Genomic DNA, 21,455 nt, shown 5'->3' with positions numbered 1-21,455 from the left:
AACAGGAAATAAGGTATACAGTGAAGAATAGGAGCTGTATTTATATATACTGCAAAAAGGCCCAGGCCAATTTTCAGCTTTTATTCCCATGAAAACCAAGTGAGTTAAGGTAGCTTTTTCCAAGATACTTCATATTCAGTAGTCATAAACTTCAGCTTAACTGAATAAAATCTCCAATAACTGTCTCCTTTAGAGAAGTCACTCGGTAATTTCTGTTTTCATATTGTACTTGTCTGAGCTTTGGACAAGTCAACCTGAGGAAAAAAATACTATAGCTTCAGAAATACTGCCATTACTTAGAGCATCTCTCACAGATGTGATGGTAGACTCCCAGTGCATAAAAGCAGTTAAAATATCTACTTTTTCTTACAAAGGATTATTTCTCAACACAAATAACAGATATATATATATGGAAGTGATATATAGATTTTAACAGACCACATACACAGACTGAAGACCACAAAACAGTCTTTTTCAATGCCACTACATAACAATAATGCTACTGTATTGGCTGTACTCTTAACACATGCTTATAAAAAGTGTGATGGCAAATAGGAAATAAAATGCAGAAGACCAAATAAACCAGAAGAAGTCTTTTTTGGCCTGATGAATATAGCTGTTCAAATATTATCAATCAATATTTCATATTGTAACACGTCACAGAATATTTCTGTTGAGAAATAAATCTTCTTTATGTGGAAAAAGAAATCCTAAGAAATATTACCAATTCAAAAAGAAGAGCAGCTTCAGAAAAATCTGCCTCTTCACATTAACAGGCAAAAATCTTCATGGTAAGTACGAAAACTAACAGAGAAGTATTAGAAAAACCCATGCACTGTGTGATTTACACTTAGTCACTTGTCAATATTTTATAATGTAAGTATTCCACAAAAACAAGACAACAGAAAAACACATGTAACACATTACAGAGAACACCTGTCTATAGATATAAAAGTCCAATCTCTGAATTAATTCAGGAAATTCAAGTACTCCCAACTGTAATAGAAAATATCAGATGAATTAATTCAGTTCTACATTCACTACATAAGAACATGTTCAGCGACTACTCTGAATAATCTGGGATTTACAATTGCTAATAACTTTATTCTTATTTTATACCAGCATTAATGCAATTTTATTCAACCGGAGAACTTCTACCCACGTAAAAACAATAGTTTACCCTTAACCCTCTAGTTGAGTTGACCTAAAAATCATAAGCAAAATTCTTAAATCCCAATTTTCTGTTTCCATTTTTTGTTGTTTGTTTGTTTGTTTTGCTAACAGTAAAGAAAGGCGCCTTATCTGTGCTAAATTTAGAACATCTTGTCCAAACTACTGCTTGCCTATAGTCAGTAGTTTATTCCCAATTAGATGGTATATTCGTGAAAGAGATCATAACATTTTTTCCTTTAAGTGGCTTCCATGGTTTCCTTTCACAAAGGAAGCCAAATGTCAAACTCATTCCAAGTTGGGGAAAATTTGTTATGTTACTACAAAGTTAGTTAGAAATGAATGCTGTCAAATCCACTTCACACAAAGAGCGAACTGCTGCCTTACAGGGCTTGCTCGTACAGTTCAATAAGAATTGATGTTGCTAAGCATTCTCCCCTGAGAAGACCAACACAGCATAGATGAATTTGAATTAAGCATAAATGTCATAATTGAAAGGCAGTAGAAATCCAATGCTTACTTTAACTACAAAAAAATCTTGTGTGAACATCACAAATACGAGATTTAATATATGTACAGCACATTAACAACAGGTTGCAGTTACTCAGAGGAAACATAACCTTGATAGCTGTAAAGAAGGTTTTGAAGAGGATTTTAAAGCAGTGTAGACATTTTGCTTACCTGGTTCATATATTTTTTATAACACTTTTGGTATATCTGAAAAAGACTGTTTTGGTTTGGTTTTGAACCTGAAATGAAACCCCAAAAACTCACATTCTCTCCATAACCTTTCACTCACTGCCTTGGCTGTCAAGAGAGAACCTTATCTGCTGTTAGAGAAATTAAACATCTATGTGTCTCTAGTGCATGTGGATAGAGGTAGTGTTTCCCATCAAGCTGTCTCAAGTCTTTCACAGGTCACAAAAACAACCATCTTCAATTCCAAGCTTGTCTGCTTACCACCCACCGTAACTTGTGAGCCATGCAACTCATATATATTTGATAGCATCTTCCACCTTACATATTAGTCACATCTTTGAAATGATCCCAGTACAGACTGCCAAACTGTATGAAGCAGAAAGTCGGGTTCACTCTCTCAGTATCCATTGTAAATTGTTAGACAATGAACTGGGTACAGTATTCAAAGTGAAGCTGGACCAATGGCAAGAACAGAGAGATGATCACCTCTTCCAATCAACTGTCTGAGTTGTGTTGAATTCAAGCCCTCCTATTATCAAATGGAAGCCTGCAATAGACTATGAAATACTCCCCTGGATTCCATTACTTTTTTATTCCACATACTGTTTCAAATGCATATCGTAGATATATTTACAAAGATGTTGGGTATTCAAAGTATCCCTGCACAATAAGCGTAGTACAAACATGAGGAAAAGGGGGTTCTGCCTGCATTACTACAGGATGGATAAGGATAAAATCTTCAGTGACCTACTACCAGCGCGCATCCTGAATAATGATCTCACTTCAGTACTGTGTTGGCATTTGTAGGCAAGGCAAAAGATAAAGTGATAACTGTGAAAGGAAATGAAGAAAGTTTCATGACAACCCCAGTTACTCCAGTCCGTGGTAGGCAGTGTGGGAGAAAGCATGAATATGACTGTTTGATGGTTTAACAAGTGGGCAATAAGACTTGCATCAATGTTAAAGGTGTGGGGGAAAAAAAAAAAAAAGCTGGAATGACCTTAGGCCATGAAAGTCCTTTAACTGGAAACAAGAAGTTTTATCTGATACATTAGAATCAAGGGGAAGAAGCAAAGCAAGGGAGGATACAGTCAAAGCCACATTCTGGGAAAATAAATAAATAAACATTTAAAAATGCAGACCTAATTGAATTGACACAAATAGGCAAGGCTGCTTTGCTGCAGGCAAAAGAAGAGAAGGCAGAACGGAGAGCAAGGATACACAATTTTTACCTGCAAAAATGTAAACTTATATCTCAATTTAAGAAATGGCAAACTCACACTCATTTAGGCAAAATTATAATATGAGGAACTGAAGAAAAACTTGGGCTCAAATGAATGCCCACAGAGAGATGCAAACGTCTACAGAACACAAAGGTCAGCAATAATATTCACTCACCAAGAAAGTAAGAAGCAGAAAAATCAGGTCTATTTTAGTCATGTAGTGCATACGCTGACAGCCAGGTGTGTGCAAAGGAGCAGTCACACAGTCAAACATGTTTTTTGTAATACAGAGCCACAAAGTCAGGTATGAACTGTCTCATTCTACTACATACACAGTCACATTTTGAGACAGAACAAAAGCATGCATGTGCTTAAAGCATAGAGCATCATGGTCTAAGAACTCCAACAGTCCTCAACTTTGTTGTGCTGTTGTTTTTATAAGCCTATAGTAACATACAGCAATTTTCAATGACAACCTCCTTTAAAACAGTTTGATTCTAACAACTGACTTATTTAAAATTTGGCATTTCAAAATTCCTTACTTCTTGTTTGTTGGGTTTTTGTGTATGGGGGGGAGATGGTTGTTAGGTTATTTGTTGTTGATGTTTGTTTTGTTTTAAAAGCAATGTATATTCTTTTTTAAAAATCTGTTATTATTTATGAAAGTGAGAGTTGTGATAGTCATCTTTTCAAATCAGACACTTGTATGAAAAGTGATAGATCAGTTTGTTGCTCCAACTGACCTCAGCTTCTACTCTTGATTTTAAGTATTCCAGCACATCAAATCTTTCTTCCCTGATGATCTTAAAAGAAATTGCTTCACGCAATGTGGGGGCTTGATCATATTATTTTTAAATGCAATTCTTATGGTTCTCTCTTAGATTTAAACTACTCAAATTTCTGTTCTTTTTGTTGGTCTTGTAGGGCTGCATATTTCCCCCCCCCCCCCAAACAACAACAACATATTGTTACGCATTGGAAGGAAGAGGAGTTGTGGGAATAATGAGGACAGCCACAGTTTCTATCAATCCAAGATGCAGTTAATTTGTCTCCATTTATAAGTGGTAATTGATAATGTAATGGTCTGAACGTTTTAATGCCCAGAATTTCTATCAAAATATGAATCTATTTAAATGGCATCTGTAACAACCATGTGCATTTGAAAGCACTGTATTATACAACATGGACTAGCCGACAAAGAGTTCCAAAAAATATGCCCTGAATTTCAGTTTTCATCTTTCGTGTAACTTAGTAATGCCCGATTCTCCAACAATTTTTGGTGAAATACTGACATCTTGCGGTAAAAATCAGTCACTGCAAGGACTCTGCATATTCTGATGGAAACGCACATAATTAGTAACCTGAGCAGTTAATTTCACACATCTGTTTCAGTTCATTATTTACAGTGCTAGGAAGTCAGAACATTTGCAGACAAGTTATTCTGAAGGGTTTTTGTTGTTTTTTTTCCATTACACATCCAGATAATTAATTAACTTTCAGAGCCTCGCAAATGAATCAATGCTGCTGTTAGAGGCGCTGGCAACCGTCTTGGTAGGTTTGACACATACTGTAGGAGACTGACCTATCTAAGCCTTTACCTGTTGTCTTAGAACAGAACATTGCCATCATGCAAGCTTATTACATTGATAGAACTGTTTAGGAGGAAGAGCAGTTTCTTAAACTCTCCAGTCTCTGAGTGGGTCTTTCTTTTCTGCTCTTCTGTACAAACATAGCACCCCCCCAGCTGTTGTTTCCTGTTCCCCTCTGGGCAAGCAGCAGAAGAATCCCGTGTTATATGCCAACAAGAACAAAAACAAATGAACTCCTGGAAGACTTCCTTCAGCTTGTGAGGAAAGGGTACTCACTAGCAACTCCTCACTACTGAGGTGTTAAACATGAACTGCTTTTGACAAATACAGTGAAGGGGCTTTCAGTTATTATTATGAATATACAATTACTTCCATTTTTAATTCCTTTTAGGAAGGTCTGCTTGTTCTTTTGCCTCCTGATTTTTGTTTTTGTTTTTCTTTAAATCTTTAAAGAAATGAAAGTTTTATCTAGCATTTCTCTGAACATATGAAGTTGGTACCTGTATATATTGGTGGAAAAGCTGAAAGAACTTCTACTCGTGGATGTGCACAGCAATTGTGACACAGAACTACTTGGACTCCAACTATGCTACGAGCAAATACTAGTGAATCTGAAGACAACCTCATTAATGTAAGTTAAAAGAAACAACAACAACTAAAGTGGAATTATTGCACAATACTTTAAAAAAAAAAGATCGAAATAACACATATACACTTAGTCCTTTTCCTGTTGTACAAGTATTGTCACCCTCCCTGTTGCATCATCAACACCAGGCCGAACACAATGAAGTATTAACACATCAGCCTAGTCTAGTATTTAAATGAATGCAAAGATCAGCCTTATAGCTCAGGTCTAATAAGTAAAATAGGGTTTAAAGTCTTAAGGCAAAGTGAGCGAGTTCTTTATTGCATAAAGTCCTATATGCCCACATGAAAACAGGAGTTTTTAATGTCACAGTGTTCTGGTTTTGAAAGTTAAGATTCACTGATATTTGGATGTGAATTTGCTAAATAAACATGCTGTAATTAAAAATTGTAATAACACAAAGGCTTCATCTGCAATGTAATAATTATTTCTATCTTGCTTCTTTGAACATAATTGTGTATTTTAATACACAGAGTGTATTAAAAAAGCAGTGGTATTTTTGTTGTTGTTGACGTACATTTTATTTTTAACCACATGACAAGCTAGCAACAAACTAGATAGGAAGGATAATAGTAGATGTATAAAATTAAATTAATCAGTCAGTACTGGTAAATCTGCACAATATGATAGTGCTGAGGAAGAAATAATCTTCTCATTTAATCAGGTAATCCACACTCCACAGGTCATACCAAAGTGAGTCAAGCATTCATGTACAAGACATCAAGTAACTGTTTCAATTGAGTGTTTCAAGATAGTGGTACAACGGCCATACAAACCTGTACAACATACAAAATTCTTATAGCTGTGCATAGTAAAAATGTATTCTATAATGATGTCATTTTCTCTTGCTATACAGAGCAACGTTACTAAAGTATGTGAACTAATGTTTAGATGGCACATTTAGATGTGGGTGAGATTCACCTTGACAAACTTCACAATCTTTTAAGAAAAAGCCCAGTTCAGATTTCCTGCTATGGCTTCCTTAAGGGGAATTCACACTATGTTATTAAGTTGTTTGGGGACCTACTTTTAAATCACTGACCAGCAATCAGTATGGGTGAATCCGACAGGGATAAAACTTATGCTTCCTTGAGTGAGAAAGAAATAACGTGCTACCTTCAGCGGCAGGCAAGGTAACACAGTCATAAACAATACCTAAACAACAGTATCAGTTATTGAACTTTTGTGTCTGTCCATAAAACCAAAAGAACATGCTGTTTTGGAATAATGAGCTTTGGAAATCTAGCATGAGCTTGCACAAATTAGTTTCACATTTTTGAAAAACTACAATAAATTCTCTCTTAGAAAAGGCAGTTGTGTTTGCATAGGACTATCTTAGAAAGTTGCTTGGTCCTAGACCATAACAACACAAAGGCTGTTAAGTACCATTACGTAAATCCAAAAAGGAAAAAAAAAAAAAAAAAAAAAAAAAAAAAAAAAAAAAAAAAAAAAAAAAGCTTTCTTTTTAGATCTATTTAGCAACATTGGATAAGAGTAAGAAACCTTGAGATATTTTCTTTCTATAGAAAATTGTTTTCAAATATCAGTGCAAATGAATCTTGCTTTCTTCAGTTAGAATATCAAATAAAGTACTTCAAACTCATAGCAGCTGTAAAACTTATATTTGTGATTTATATAAGCTGAAGAGTGGATGTTGTTGCTGTATATGTTTGATCTTAGTATCATTTATTTCCTCTCACCTGAAAGTATATGCACACCTATAAATTACATTCATCTTCAAATGTTTATATTTACTACCTATAGAACAGCACAATGTCAGTTATCTCATTCTATTACTATTTCACCCAACAAAGTTTCAGAAGCAGTGATCCACATTGATCTGACCTGTCATAGATTTCTCAGTCCCAGGGATTTTCAAGGGTTCTCAGAAGGGAAGATTTCCTCTCCCTCCTTACTTTGCTCTTAGAGTGAAAGCACTGAGCTTTCTCACCTGTTCTGAAAGGGACTATCCAGACCTTTCCATAATGAGCTTCCTTACCAACAAATTCCTCTCTGCAAAACTTCTCAATTTCATCTCATTCACAACATGTATGATTCCATGAAATAACTACAACAGTAAAATCAACAAAGCACAACTACAATAAGCTCTTCACTGCAAACGTATAATACTTTTCACAATTTATTTTCACAGCCTGAAAATAAATAAATAAATAAATGCCATCTCTGCAGCTCAGCCTGAACCACATTTTGGAAGCTCAACTCAATATTTAAGTTACTTATTACCATCTTGCAAATTTGCTGCTTACTGTAGCCGCACTAATAAATGAAATAAAAACACACATACAAGAATCAACTCACCATGCTGTTCATTTTTGAAGAAGATGAGCTAGCTCTCTGCTTCCGTAGGCTGTTAAGCTCCTCTGCATTGCCATCCTTTGGTTTTATGATTAGTCGACTGCTTCCAGCTGTGCCTTCTGAGGAGGATCTGAGCCGCTTCTCAATAAATCTGCCTTCTCGGTATGGACTGAAGCTATTGGCAAGACCAACTACAAATAAACATGCAATCAGCAATGGTTATAGAGGATTATTCTCTACAAATATTTTCTTACAGAAAACAAATGACTTTAAATGTTTAGCAATTAATCACATAAGATTCTAACAGTGATAATTTCAATAATGTATCCTGTAGAAAACAGATTCTATTTAACTAAATAAAAGCTTAGCCTATCCTTCCTTTCCCTCTTCATTCTTAGAGGCTTCCAAACTTGTTGTCCAGTAAAATCTATCAGAGAAACTATCACTGATTCTCTGGTGCAAAAACATAACCTGCCTTATCTTGTCCCTAACTTTTGTAGGGCCAGGTCACATCTTCGTTAGCAGCATGTATAGCACAGCTCTGCATCCATGCTTTCCAAACTCATACTGCAGGCTGAATCCCAGTTCTCAACTCGCATTAAGTAAAATTACATCAGAAAAGAGGAAGAAATTGCTAGGGCAACTTCAGAGATGGGGAAAAATGGAAAATGAAATAGCATAATGTCCTGGTTATGTTGGTATTCCATATCATGACACTGTGCAACAAAAGGCTGAGACACAGTGCACTGTGGAGCTGTACTTCCTAGTCTCATGTTCTTTATAGCAGTCTCACATGTGTTCTAATTCTCCACAAGGAAGATACACTGAGATTCACTACATTTCACAAGGGCTTCCACATGACCTATTATTCATAGTGATAGGGGTGAAGTTTTCTCCAGGTTCCAGCAGCCCAGTAAGCAACAGCATGGTCATAACCGCCTTCTTCTCTCCCATTTGAGTTATTAATTATAACTCTTTTTCTTGTTATCTTACTTTTTCTTTTACCATTTGTAGTAAATTTGTTATCCCTTCTTAACTTAATTGGGTCATTTTATTACCCTTCTCCACAGAAGGTGAGTAGGGGGTTCCCTTGCCCTGTCACGCTTCAAACTGTGACACATAATAAATGTAACGCACGAAATCTTAATTTCTTTTGCCTCTTGCAAGAGAGCAGACATTTCCTTAACAGTTTTACAAAATGAATATATATATATACCACATAAAACTACATAAGCATATATTAAGAAATATATTACATGTCCAATCTGGTCAGATATTTGAGTCAATTTTATGACGCTGTCAACAATGAAATCTGCCCTGAGACCAACTATGAAAGAGAAAATACTTATTGTTACATGAAGTGCACAGAAATACTTAACATTGGTGCCCAGTTTTAAATACATTTGGTGTTCAAAACAGTCTGTTGGCAACAATAACAATACTTGTAATTACATCTTTCCAAACACTACAAACTTGCTACGCTCTTTTTTCCACATAGTAGGATTTTCTGCACTTTTTCATCAGTCCTTAAACATGGTTGATCACTTTCTGATTTTAAATACATTCTTCACTACACAAATCAGGGAGGAAAAAAGAAAAAAAAGTACATCTGGAATAGAATTAAAAAACCATAATAATTAATCATTGACTTCTAAGCAGTGTAGTATTAGCTACAGTGTTTCGGTGAATATTAGGTTCATTTACAAAAGTCTATTACACTTTCAACACCAGTTAGCTGCCTTACAGGAATACAGATTCAATATACGATTGCTGATACACGATTAGGAACACACATGGAATTTGAAATTCATCACTTAGTGACGCTCCCTGTTTTTCATTTTAACTACTCCACTCTACTAATCAGATTAAGAAGTGTGAGCCCATTTCACAAGTGAGCCAAAGACATCAAGACAAAGTGCTCAGAACAGGTAACTTACTTCAGTTGAAACATTTTTTTTTGTCCCAGCTGAATAAGGTTCAAGATAAGCAGGTCTCCTCTCATGAAAGCTAATATAGCGGATTAATTTGAAGTTACGTAGCCATTTATGAACAAAATGCCCAACAATCCCGTACAGAGAAAAACAACTGAAGAGTAAGATCGCTTCCGATTGCTTATAATCTACATGACTAAGCAAGTGTCCCGGTTTCTCCAGGAGAATGCTTCAACAACCTTTCCCCCATCCGCAATGCAGGTCACCTCATCACTGCAACGATGTAGAGAGAGGTGAAGTTGGTCAAGCAGGACATGACAAGCTGGCTAGGCCTGATCCCCTGGTTGGCCCACAAAAGTTGTGTGATTACAGTTCACATGATGCGCTCTATAACCTTCTCCAATACTGAGGTCAGGCTTCCCCTGAATCTTTCTTCCTACCCTTCTTGTAGATGAGTCTCACACTGGCAAGACTTCAGTCATCTGTAACCTTCCCCAGATGATCAGGATTTCCAATAAATGATGAAAAGTAGTTTGGTGAGCACTTCTGCCAGTTTCCTCAGTACCCTCATAGTACCTGTGACACCCATCCAATCCCATAGACATTTAATAGTCTACAGGAAGAGCAAATCATTGTTTTCTCCTGAATTACAGGGAGTATTATTCAGAAGAGTTGTCCTGTAAATGAAACTTTGTGCTTGCTTAAAACATACTTCCCAGCTTCTATGATATTTGGCCTTTCCTGACCAGACTTGCAGACCAGTGGTACAAATCTGGCATAAGTCAAAGCCAACAGATACCTGTATTTAAATGGTGTGATCTAGGCTGAAGTGCATGGAAAACAAAGCCAAAATGACTGAAATTCTACAAGTTATCACATATTACATCTCAGGCTGATATTAAATATAGTTCTTTTAATCAGAGCAGCAAACAATTTTCTTTGAGATTTTAGTTACAATTTTCTATAGACTGAGATCCAGGAATAGCTTATTTACTCCATCTTGTTAGTATTTCAAACTCCTTTTTTGTATGCTAAAGACCCAGCTGCTAGTTAACTGTCTCCATTACATAATCTTTGAATTGAGAATCAGCACACTGTCATTTCAGATAAAAGCAGAAATATATTATTGTACTCTGCCACAGTAACATCTCCTAAAAACTATTTCATAGCATCACCTAAATAAAAGCATGTGCATATCAGGAACTTTTGTAACCTAGAGTACTGCAAAATAGAAAGTAAATTATTGCTCATAATCAGCTAAAGGAGTTTTTTTTTTTGGCATTTTCTCTATGTCAAACAACACAAGACTTTGACTCAAGTCCAATATAGTCATGCCTCAAAAAATCCCAGAATTTCCATTCAGTAAGAGGCAAGAATCAATACTCTTTCTTAATGCATTTTCTATCAAAGGAAAACATAGATACCAACATCACTGATGGATATTACTACTACTAAATGGTAAAATATGACCCCCCCCAAAAAATCAAAGGCTTTTCTTCTATACCTCTTTTTATTCTGGTTTAAGCTTTATTTGGAAGGATAGAGCAATTCATAACTTTTCATCTTTCTAGATAGCACTGACAAACATTTAATGGTCAATCAATCTCTAAATCATAACAAAGAAGAAAAAGAAAGCAAGCCAGTTCCAAAACCATCAAACCTCACAATTAAATAACAGAGTACATACCGTTAGGATGGTTTGTCTCATATCCCTGCTGTGTTTTAAAGGACTGAGGTTCAGAACGCTGAATAATTTTAGGCTCAGTTACAGGAATTGTTTCTCTCATATGCTTAGAGAACATGCTTTCCTCTTGGTCCCCACTCAACTCCTTTGCTGCTGGAGAGTGCATTCCTGGTTCTTCTTTATGCTGCAACGCAAAGGTTTCTAAATTCACCTTTGCTGAGTTCATTTCTCCTTTGTGCCTGGCATCTGTACCAAATAGTTCATTGGCTTGCAATGATACTTTTGTTTGATTAGCAGCTGAGGTTTTGAACAAGGAATTAGATTCAATGCTACACAAGCTTGCATGACTTGCAGGAGATACAGCAGCAGACTGGGAAGTACTTCCCACATAATCCATTTCCTTCACTGTAACAGCAGCAGGATTAAAGATTGTCTGAGAGGTAGAGACACTGTGGCCAAAATCCTCTGCTAGCAGCGCTCCATTCCCACTGCTGGGCAGAGCATCAACCTCTGAAACAGAATCCTCTGTCAATGTTATGAAGTCAGAGGGGGTCTGGACAGCCGTGAGGTCAGCTGAGAGCAGTGGAGACTGCAAAGTGCTCCCCACACACTCCGTCACCTCAGCTGAGCATGGAGAAGAGGATGCAGAAATCACTGGTTCGCTTTCTACGTAGGATTTTATCTCCAGCATGCACCCAGTCTGAGGCACAGAAGAAACTGATTGACTTTGTGGAACTGGTTTGGAAAATTTGTAGTGTGATGAAAAAGATTTAGGGAGAAGTTTTCGTGTGGACTGCTTGACAGAGCAGCGGCTCTGCTCCTCCACAAAGCCAGAATCATCACCCTCATTTTTGCCAGAGCTTATGCAATTTATGAAGACATTCTTATTAGCTGAAGGCTCCTTTCCCTTTTCAAAATCATCTGTCAAAGACCTCGTTATCTTTTTGCTGCGAGAGCTGCCAAAGCTAACCGAATGCCTTCCTCTGCTTTTAATGTGCTCCTCCAGGCACAGTTTTTGAAAAGTGCTGAGAGAGGGCTGGGCACCATTTGAGATGTTAACATTCTGGCTGGCGGCATCAGGCTTTTGCTCCCCCCCTTTCTTGTTATGGAAGCTAATGGAAGGAGTTCGGAATATGCTCCGGCGCTTGCCTGTGCTCCCTGAGCTGGAGTTGGTGCTGGATGGGGAGGATGTGTGCACACCCACAGCACTGGCAGAGGAAGGTGAAGAAGGGAGGGAGTCATGTCTCCGGCTAATACTTCTCCTGAATATTGGCAACCGAGATACTAGAGTTGATCGCCTGGATCCCGAGTCCCCCATCAGGGCACGAGGTGTTCACAATTCTTCACAGCCAAGAAATTAATCTGGGGTGAGAAAAAGAGAGAATAATAATTCAGCCTAAAGGCCAAATGAACAAGTTTTAAGTCAGCCAAAACACTTGAGACATCAAATGACATCAATCTTACGTACAGCTCCATCTCATCATGCATTCTAGAATCAAAATTATGTTCGATCTGCAGCACCAAAATCCTAGTAATCAAGCAAAGATGTGACTCAAAACATTCTACACAAGATATACAATTCCATACATTATGCAATGCATATCATACTGGGTAACAGTATAAATCTACAGAATACACAAATATTTCACCAAAATATCCCTTGTTATTTAAGATCTTAGAACACATCTCCTTTTAAAACATAACCTCTCTGAGATTATTGATTTCTCTACATAAAGCAAAACATGATTTTGGTTTTCTAAACATAATTTTTGCAAGTAAACCAAACTAACAAGATTTAAAGTCTTCAATCTTGCTGTCCGGTTGGATTTTTAATTCCTTTATGTGCTCCTACGAAAGGCAGTATGTACCATCTTTGAGCAAACAAAATTCTAGTGTTGCAATCATGCTCACCAACACCCATTCTTCCTAGAGAATGTTTAGTTCTAGCAATTCACTGTCAAAATGTATGACCACTTTGACAGATTTGAACTTAAAATTCCATTTTAGCAGTTGTGTAAGAACCTCTGGAAGCCATTTTTCTTGCTTAAAATCAGATGCTTTTGCCATTTTTTTCATAATTAGCAAAATGTGTTTTGTACAAATGTTTGGTGTCTTTTAATATTTAAGAAATAAAAACTTATATTAACAGCATAGCAGATATACCATAATAAAACTGATCTTTAAGAAGTATACAACAGTTGTTCCTCCTTTTGGCTCCTGCCATATTAAACTACTGTGCTGAGTGATAGGACCTCTGAGAGAGCAATAAAATCAGACAATACGGTCACAAGAACAAGAGAGGTGTAACGCTTCAGTGCAACTTCCCCAGTTGCAAGTGATCAGCACATAAGAAAAAATATCAGCTCATTTATCTAACCAGCATTTGTACGTCAAGGGCAAAAGCCAAATTCATTCATCTAATGAGCGATTTAATACGCTTCATATGGCTACAATAAATATATATGAATGGTATGTATATTTATATAGTGTATACGTATACAAACATACAAGCATATATTCAATGGGTACTTATAACTACATCTATATTATATCACTTTAAAAGAAAGAGTAATGATAAAGTTTAGAGATTTGCGAGTAGACTTCTGCCACCACAGCTCCAGTTTGAATGTGCACTATCAAGCAACCACAATTTAAATAGCAAGAGGAATCAATTAAGTTTTCTAGTTTATGAAGGGAGACACAGCTTGCAGTCACTGATTTCTAGAACACATCGTCAATTACAAGCTAAAACCTGAGCTGGATAATACCGAAGTCCAGCAATTGAACTGACACAAATTTAAATTTCAGTCTTACAGGGACAGAATTGGTGGTACAGGCAAACAAGCAGCTTATCAAAATAGCTTTGCATCAACTAAACCAAGTGACACGAGGACTATGATATGCAATGCCCCTCACATTTATAATGCCAAGAGAGGAAGTACTGGCAGCAGCAAAGTGGATCCAGGCTGTCAGATCACGTGAGGACTTATTTTACACTACATTCTTCACCTGCCCACAACTCAACCTGCTGAAAACACATCAGAAAGCTCCATTCAGCCCCTTGACCCTCTCCACACAAATCTGTTTTTAGCCACCTTCAGATATATTGTGTTAATTCAGAAATATTGTGGTGGTGTTGGTGGGTTGTTTTTTGTTTTTTTGTTTGTTTGTTTTGTTTTTTAGTTTTTGTTTGTCTGTTTCTTTTTGCTTCTGTGAATATGTGCTTGCAGGCATACAGATGTGCACAGACAACACAAGAATATTCAATAAGACTGTGAAGGCCCTTCCTATTATTTTAATCAGACATAATAATCACTGAAAAGAGCTCTTAAAAATACAGTTTCACAGCTGCAGTAGATAGCCCAAATATTTTTAAAATATATTAAATTGCTACAGATTTTGTTATGCTCAAACAAATTATTATTCACTCCCACTGTATGCTCTGAGGCCCACATCTTAAATATCAGTTCACCAGAGATCAAGCCTTCCTATTGTATAATTAGGAAATTAACTCAACTAAGAGCCAAAAGTAGTATAAAAAAGGAGAAAAAAAGCATTTTAGAATTCTTATTGCAAATGGAATTACATGTCTGAATAATAATAGACATTATTCCTATCAACCAATCCCAATGTTACTGCCCAGGAGGTGGCAGTCTTTAATGGAATTCCTTGCCTCTAACAGCAGATAACATTGATGGCATTTGCTCATTCTTTCTTCCTTGCCTCTTGAAGGCAGAGCACACACAGGTTGTCAACACTTCTATCATCAGGCAGCAGAAATCCTCACACATTAAATAAGCTCACTACGATAAGGTATAAGCTCATTATAATCAAGTATAAGCTCATTAAAACATTTACTATTTTCTAGGGAAACAATGGGTATCATAAAACATTTCTAAAAACAAATACAGACATGTATACAGGAATGCTTAATTGAATATGTGGGACAAATTTAAGTACCGAAGTTTAGCATTGAGTCAAAATGACTGTTCTACTTGCAATATAGAAAAGAATATATATTGGTATACACAATTATAAGTCTCTTTTTTTTTTTTCCTTAATTCAGGAGGCTTATAAACTGCCATCTGTGTTCTATTATTAACTAAATTAAAGAGGTGTTGCTCCCTTTCAGTCTTCACATTTCCCTTAATTGCATTTACTATTTTATAACAGTAAATCTTAAAGAGTAAAATTCAGTTCAGCTGCATTGTTATTTTCCACACAGCAAAATGTTTATTCTGTACCAAGCCACTAATTTTCTATAACCAATATTCTTAGCCTTACTAACAGAGCTGTTAAAAACAAAAATAAAAGAAAAAGTAAACCATACAGAAGTAGCATTGCAAGGGCAAAAACTATCTGTAATTCAAGGCTAACCTGGACTTTTCCTACAACAATCACAGCTACTCTGATCCTGCACATTAATTCTAGGACCTACCACAAAGCTGCTTTTACCTTCAAGGAACAACACACTTGTTAGAACACTAGCTAGAATACTAGTCATGCAAACAAGAAGGATCTACAAAAACAAGACAGACAGGTCTAGGATGGTTTTCCATTATATCAGCATCCTTAAAAAAAAACAGAATAAAATTGCACAACCATCACATCATATGAATAGTCAAAATACAGTCTGAATATAACATACCTATCTATCTATATATAAATTACATAGATGTATATATATAAATAATCTATATAAGTATATATAGAGAGAGAGGCCAGAATGTAACTATTCAACTTGAGTCACTACGAATCCAACTAGCCAGAAATAACATTAAATACTGTTTTTGTTCCCTTCACATTGAAGTTGTTATTCTTCCCCCCTCCCCAACAATCTTTTAATCTCAAATTACGCTTATATTGTGAAAGAAAATTGAATTAGGATTCATTCTTAACATGTTAAATTTTGCTCATAAAGGAACTTAACAAATACACAAACTACTACTTTCTAAATCATTTTTTAATTATTATTTCTAAAACCCAAATATTACTGAAACCGAAGTGCTAACTTGAATAGCACAGCAGAAAGTTCAATTATGCTTTTTACAGGACAGATTTTTGAAGTTCATTTTTTCATCCAGTATAACATAAGTAGGTTACTTTATTTTCTCTCATAATATTATCTCTTTAAAACACTTCGCTGCAGCCAGAATAATGGTGGATTATTCCATGATCTGCTTCTCCTCAAACATTTGGCTACAGCTCCAAAATTCCATGCTCCCATGTTAACATCAATGCAAATAAGAAACATAAAGTGTGAGGCAGAACATGAACAAGACTTTTTCCCCCATTCTTAGCAATAGTTAATCAGATATAAATAGTTTCTTTTCACATTGCTCTACACCAAGATATTGCAGAAATGAAAGTAAGAAAAAGAATAATCCTCTGATTATTCTCAAAAATATACTGAATACTTTGTTGCAAGAGAAAACACAGACACCAGATGTTTTAGACTTCTTCCCCATACAAGAGATCTTATTATATTATACAAATATTATAAAAAATTATATTATACAAAATATGTAAATGAACAGGGTAAGGATACTACAACACGCTCCGTACTTTGTATGTTTTATCACGCCAAAAGAAACAAATGTCTTTCAACTTTTAGTTAATAAAGGCAGGAAAAGGAAAGTTCAAGTACTTACAACGAGTAAAATCATTTGAACATTGCCCAGTGTCTTTACAAAAACCTATTGGCTGATCGCTAGCTGAAGAATAATATCCCAGTATTTTTAATTTCCCCTTCTGCAGAGCGTTACTCACAGAGCTGTGCCAGGGCACACCAGGTATTTCATAGAGCAGCTCTGGCTGGGGCGTTTAGACACCAGTAGATGGAGCAGTCGATCTGCTTTTTAACTGATTGCAAATACGACAAAGCATGAGCGCCTTCTGCACTTCTCACGGTCTTTGAGACAAATTTAGGACCTGAAATTGTTTGTGAATTTTACCATTACCATAAATACCTGTCCACAATAAAATCTAATAGATTGAACAAGTAATTGCCATGTGTAGGCCTATATATTTTTTTTTCATTGTAAAATACTACCTCTACACATTTTCAAAACACGTCTTTCCTAAAGATGCCCTCCTTAAAGACATACCTCCTAGAAACAATAAACAGTATCTTCCACAAAAAACTTGAAAATGATTAGCTAGCTATCTAATAGTCTAAACAGGATGCTAAATGACAAATACTTGAAAGGCCCCAACCCTTATTCAAAACAAGAACAGAAACACTGAATCAAGAATCATTTAATAAATGAAACACACAAGACTACTCTGAATATTTAAACAGAGAGCACGTGTGATCCTCGTGTAACGTCTCCTGCACCGCAGAGATGTCTGCAGTGACCACTTGGCTCCAGACTTGCACAGACATGAGGCTGACACCAGGGTACTACAAACATCTGAATTAACTCCCAAACAAACACATACAAAATAATTTCATATTCAGCCGGTCAACAGAAGTCTGGTGCAGCACAAGGCAATCATGATGTACTGCCCATTAACTCAGCAGGCAGCTTCACAGCCCGCATATCCCACACTTAGATACTTAGCAGCTAAGCACCACCGCCTTGAACATTATTCCAATTTTACCAAATTTTGTTTCAATCTTATTTGTGTCTCCATCATATTTATTTAATTTTGTTTTTTTCCTTTGCATAGACCATTAAATCCATTAGAACACTCATTCTGTATTTAAAACAAACTTCTGTGTATAAAGCCTTCAAACTTCATCTGCTATCAATGATAATATAATTGGATTAAAACAGCTTCATTGAAAATACAAGCAAAACCAAACTATTTTATAACAGAACACATTCACCAGCTAAGTTGGATTGTTGATATAGAAGTAATTTGTTTTCACAAATGAAATTTTGCTAGCATTTCCCTCTAATATCTAAGCTCCAACTGCTTTTCTGAATAACATTCTCTCCTTTTCTTTCAATGTGCATATAACCCTAGCCACATGTTACTAAGATCAATAACCTTGTTTGTAGAACAGTTGCCACAGCTGTATTTTATGTATCTGATTTTATAAGCTAGAATGATCTTGGCCATCACTTACAGTTTGATTTTTCCTCAACAGTTATTTATAAACAAAGCAAGACTGACCAACATATAGAGCTGAATTTTTAGAAAATTTCTCATGTCTACACATGCATTCAACCCAACACATCATTCCTTTCTGTACTGCACTGTGTGTAGTGCTTTCAGAAGCAGCGAAGGAAGAAAGCAAATTAATTTGCAGGAAGTAAACTGGAAGTCACACATACATCAACACCACTGTCTCCAGTTCTGACTGACTGGTCAAGTACAAAAAAAACCTGACAGCTCTTATAAGTCTTCAACTGCTATCCCCAGTGCTTGGATTAAATCAAAACCACAACAAACATTCAAAGAAGAAAACTAGAGATGTTATCTATATCCTCTCCTGACTTTAAATTAGGAAGAAAGCATTAGCATGAAATTAGTCATATGGCTTATTTACTGATTATCACTACGTAAGCAAGCAAGTCGGGAAACTGAACTCTAGAAACCTGCAGGCTATAGCTCTTACTTATGTGAATTTCAAATACCCAGTACCTTAAATTCTTGTGCCCCTTTCTAGCATCTCCCAGCACTCCTGGCCATCTGGAGAGGTCCCAGAGGACTGAAGGCTTGCCAGCAAAACCCCCATCTACAAGAAGGGTCGTAAGAGGACCCAGTAAACCGCAGGCCAATCAGCCTGATTTCAGCACCAGGGAAGGTTATAGAACAGGTCATCTTGAGTGGGATCACACAGCACATGTGAGACAACCAGATCAGGCCCAGGCAGCATGGGTTCATGAAAGGTTCATGAAAGATCCTGCTTAACCAACCTGATCTCCTTCTATGATCCAGTGACCCACCTGGTGGATGAGGGAAATGCTGTTGATGTGGTCTACCTAGACCTTCAGCGAAATCTTCAACACCGTCTCCCACAGTGTTCTCCTGGAGAAGCTGGCAGCCCATGTCTGGGACAGATACACTCTTTGTTGGGTAAAGAACTCACAGGATGGCCTTGTAGCTCTCTACAACTATCCAAAAGGAAATTGTGGTGAGGTGGGTGTCAGCCTCTTCCATTCAACTAGTGATGGGACTAAAGGGAAAGGCCTCAAGTTGTTCCAAGGGTGGATCAGGTTGGACATTAGGAGAAATTTCTTCTCTGAAAGGGTGGTCAGGTGCTGGAGCAGGCTGCCCAGAGAAGCAGTTGAGTCATCATCCCTGAAGATGTTCAAGAAATCTTTAGATGTGTTACGAAGGGACACGGTATAGTGGCAAAATATTGGCAGTAGGTGAATGGTTGGACTAGATGACATTGGAGGTCTTTCTCAACCTTGGAGATTCTATAATGAAAGGTATTTCAAAGAATTTTACTATAATATATAAAATATCATTACATACATGAAGCAATCTTTTGGGTAGTCTTCATTTTCACCCTACAACCAGTTACTCTCCAAAAGACCTGTGATCGTCTACTAGCAAAACTTTAATTACATGAGGAGGATAGGCAACTGATTTTCACCTGTCCCAGAGTGAGACAAAATATAGGTCAGAAAAAAAGGACAGGACCTTACCATACTGAGGTCACTTGTGTGCCTGTTTTATGCATCTCTGACCACTATTAGTTATCTGGATTCTGGAAAAGTGTACAATACATTTCTTATAACACCTGTTGTTCACAGTATTTACATAGCTTAATCAGAAACAGACTTGTAAATAACCTGAAAGACCACATCTCAAAGACAGCTTATGGTTGCTCTGTGATTCAAATGCCATGCCATCCACTCCTCTACTACTTCCTTTTAAATAAGAGTGAGTTATTCACTTCTAACAAGTGGACTTACACAGGTCACTGAGTGCAAATGGTAATTACAGCATACATAAACACATTGATTAACATTGAGAGATACCTTTGGCAGACACAGAAATGTCAGCCTGGTAACCAGGCTAAACGGCATCCTCCTCCCTACCCACAATACAGATGGTAGCATTCATATGATGCTTACAGATAACACAGAATCTTGCTCAATGAAGAATTTAGTAAGAATAGTAAGTTTGGATTTCATGCTTAATAAACATAGCATTTAGTCAGTGCTCATTTACAGGCAGTGCTTTGATTTTCAACTATATAGATTAAGCCCCAGTTTTAACTTGTGTGTACACATTCTGTTCCTTACTACATGCAGTCTTTCCTCATTTTTATTTATGAATAAATAATTAAGACTATCCTAAAAAGAAAATTCATCAAGAACCTTCCTGTTTCTTCGTGCAGGAAGACCAGCTGCAATGTGTCCACAATACATACGCTGGCAAACACGCTGGCAAAGCATTTCACCCAGATCAGGACACTGAAGCAGGACAGACTCCTCGACAGCTTCTTACTTTGCAATTGAAGTGGAACAGATCACCATCACATAAGCAAGTCGCTACTCTCGTAAGGAAAATACAGGAAAGTAACAGGGCCCTAGCTCTATACCAACACTACACTGTCACAACATTAGATCTGCCAACAGTGCAAAGCAAAATGACAATACTAAAGTTCCCACAGGCATTTAGAGCACCTCTATCTGCTCTCTCATTAAACAACAACTTAAAATATTCTGCTGGCTCACAAGACATCACAAGCATTTTTAAAGCACAATCCAGCTCATTTTCATTGATACTAGTGATTTCAGATTCTGCTTTAATGTGTTCATTCCTGTACTGAAATATACGGAATCTGTCATTCAGTATACTGCAAATTCATATCTCTTGCTGCCTTCAAGCAACCATCTCACAACCACCTTAGCCCTTTGTGGCCCCAATAGGATTGAGTGTCTTTATTCCATGCCCTCCCTTGTCTGTTCCTCTTATCTTCCAGGATCACAACTTCACTGTCAGCAGCAATTTATTTTTTATTCTTGAGCTTCCTATACTTTTTCTAGTTTGGCTGCTTTCCTGTCTCAAGAGCTGCCTGCTTCTGCTGAGTATACAGCAGCCCATAACAACAACAGCAAGTATCATTTATTACCTCTGTGGTTGGCTGAGTGTGAGACCTTAACTACATTAAAAATGGACCAAATTCTCATCTGCTGCAAATTCATGTGGCTCCACTGAAGTGATTCATGCTGATTTAAAACACTTGGCCTCTCCCCTCCATAAGCCTCAGTCACTCCATTGGCAGTT

At 36.8% G+C, this 21,455-nt stretch overlaps 1 protein-coding gene across 4 annotated transcripts in view; it reads right to left on the bottom strand.

Annotated features, from left to right (window-relative positions):
- CCSER1 (coiled-coil serine rich protein 1) overlaps positions 1-21,455 on the bottom strand; it is a 581,898-nt gene that overhangs the window by 510,408 nt on the left and 50,035 nt on the right. For all 4 annotated transcript variants that reach the window (XM_015861337.2, XM_032444181.1, XM_015861338.2 and 1 more), the window contains exons 2-3: positions 11,262-12,620; positions 7,647-7,834 (exon numbers count right to left, since the gene is read on the bottom strand). In XM_015861337.2, coding sequence (XP_015716823.2) covers positions 7,647-7,834; positions 11,262-12,576 — 1,503 coding nt within the window. In that variant the 5' untranslated portion in view covers positions 12,577-12,620. The remainder of the gene's footprint in view (positions 1-7,646; positions 7,835-11,261; positions 12,621-21,455) is intronic.

This window comes from Coturnix japonica, chromosome 4, assembly GCF_001577835.2.
Source record: "Coturnix japonica isolate 7356 chromosome 4, Coturnix japonica 2.1, whole genome shotgun sequence".
In the NCBI taxonomy this organism is placed as follows: domain Eukaryota; kingdom Metazoa; phylum Chordata; class Aves; order Galliformes; family Phasianidae; genus Coturnix; species Coturnix japonica.
The sequence above is the reverse complement of the archived record's forward strand: the minus strand, read 5'-3'. Positions and strand labels throughout refer to the sequence as shown.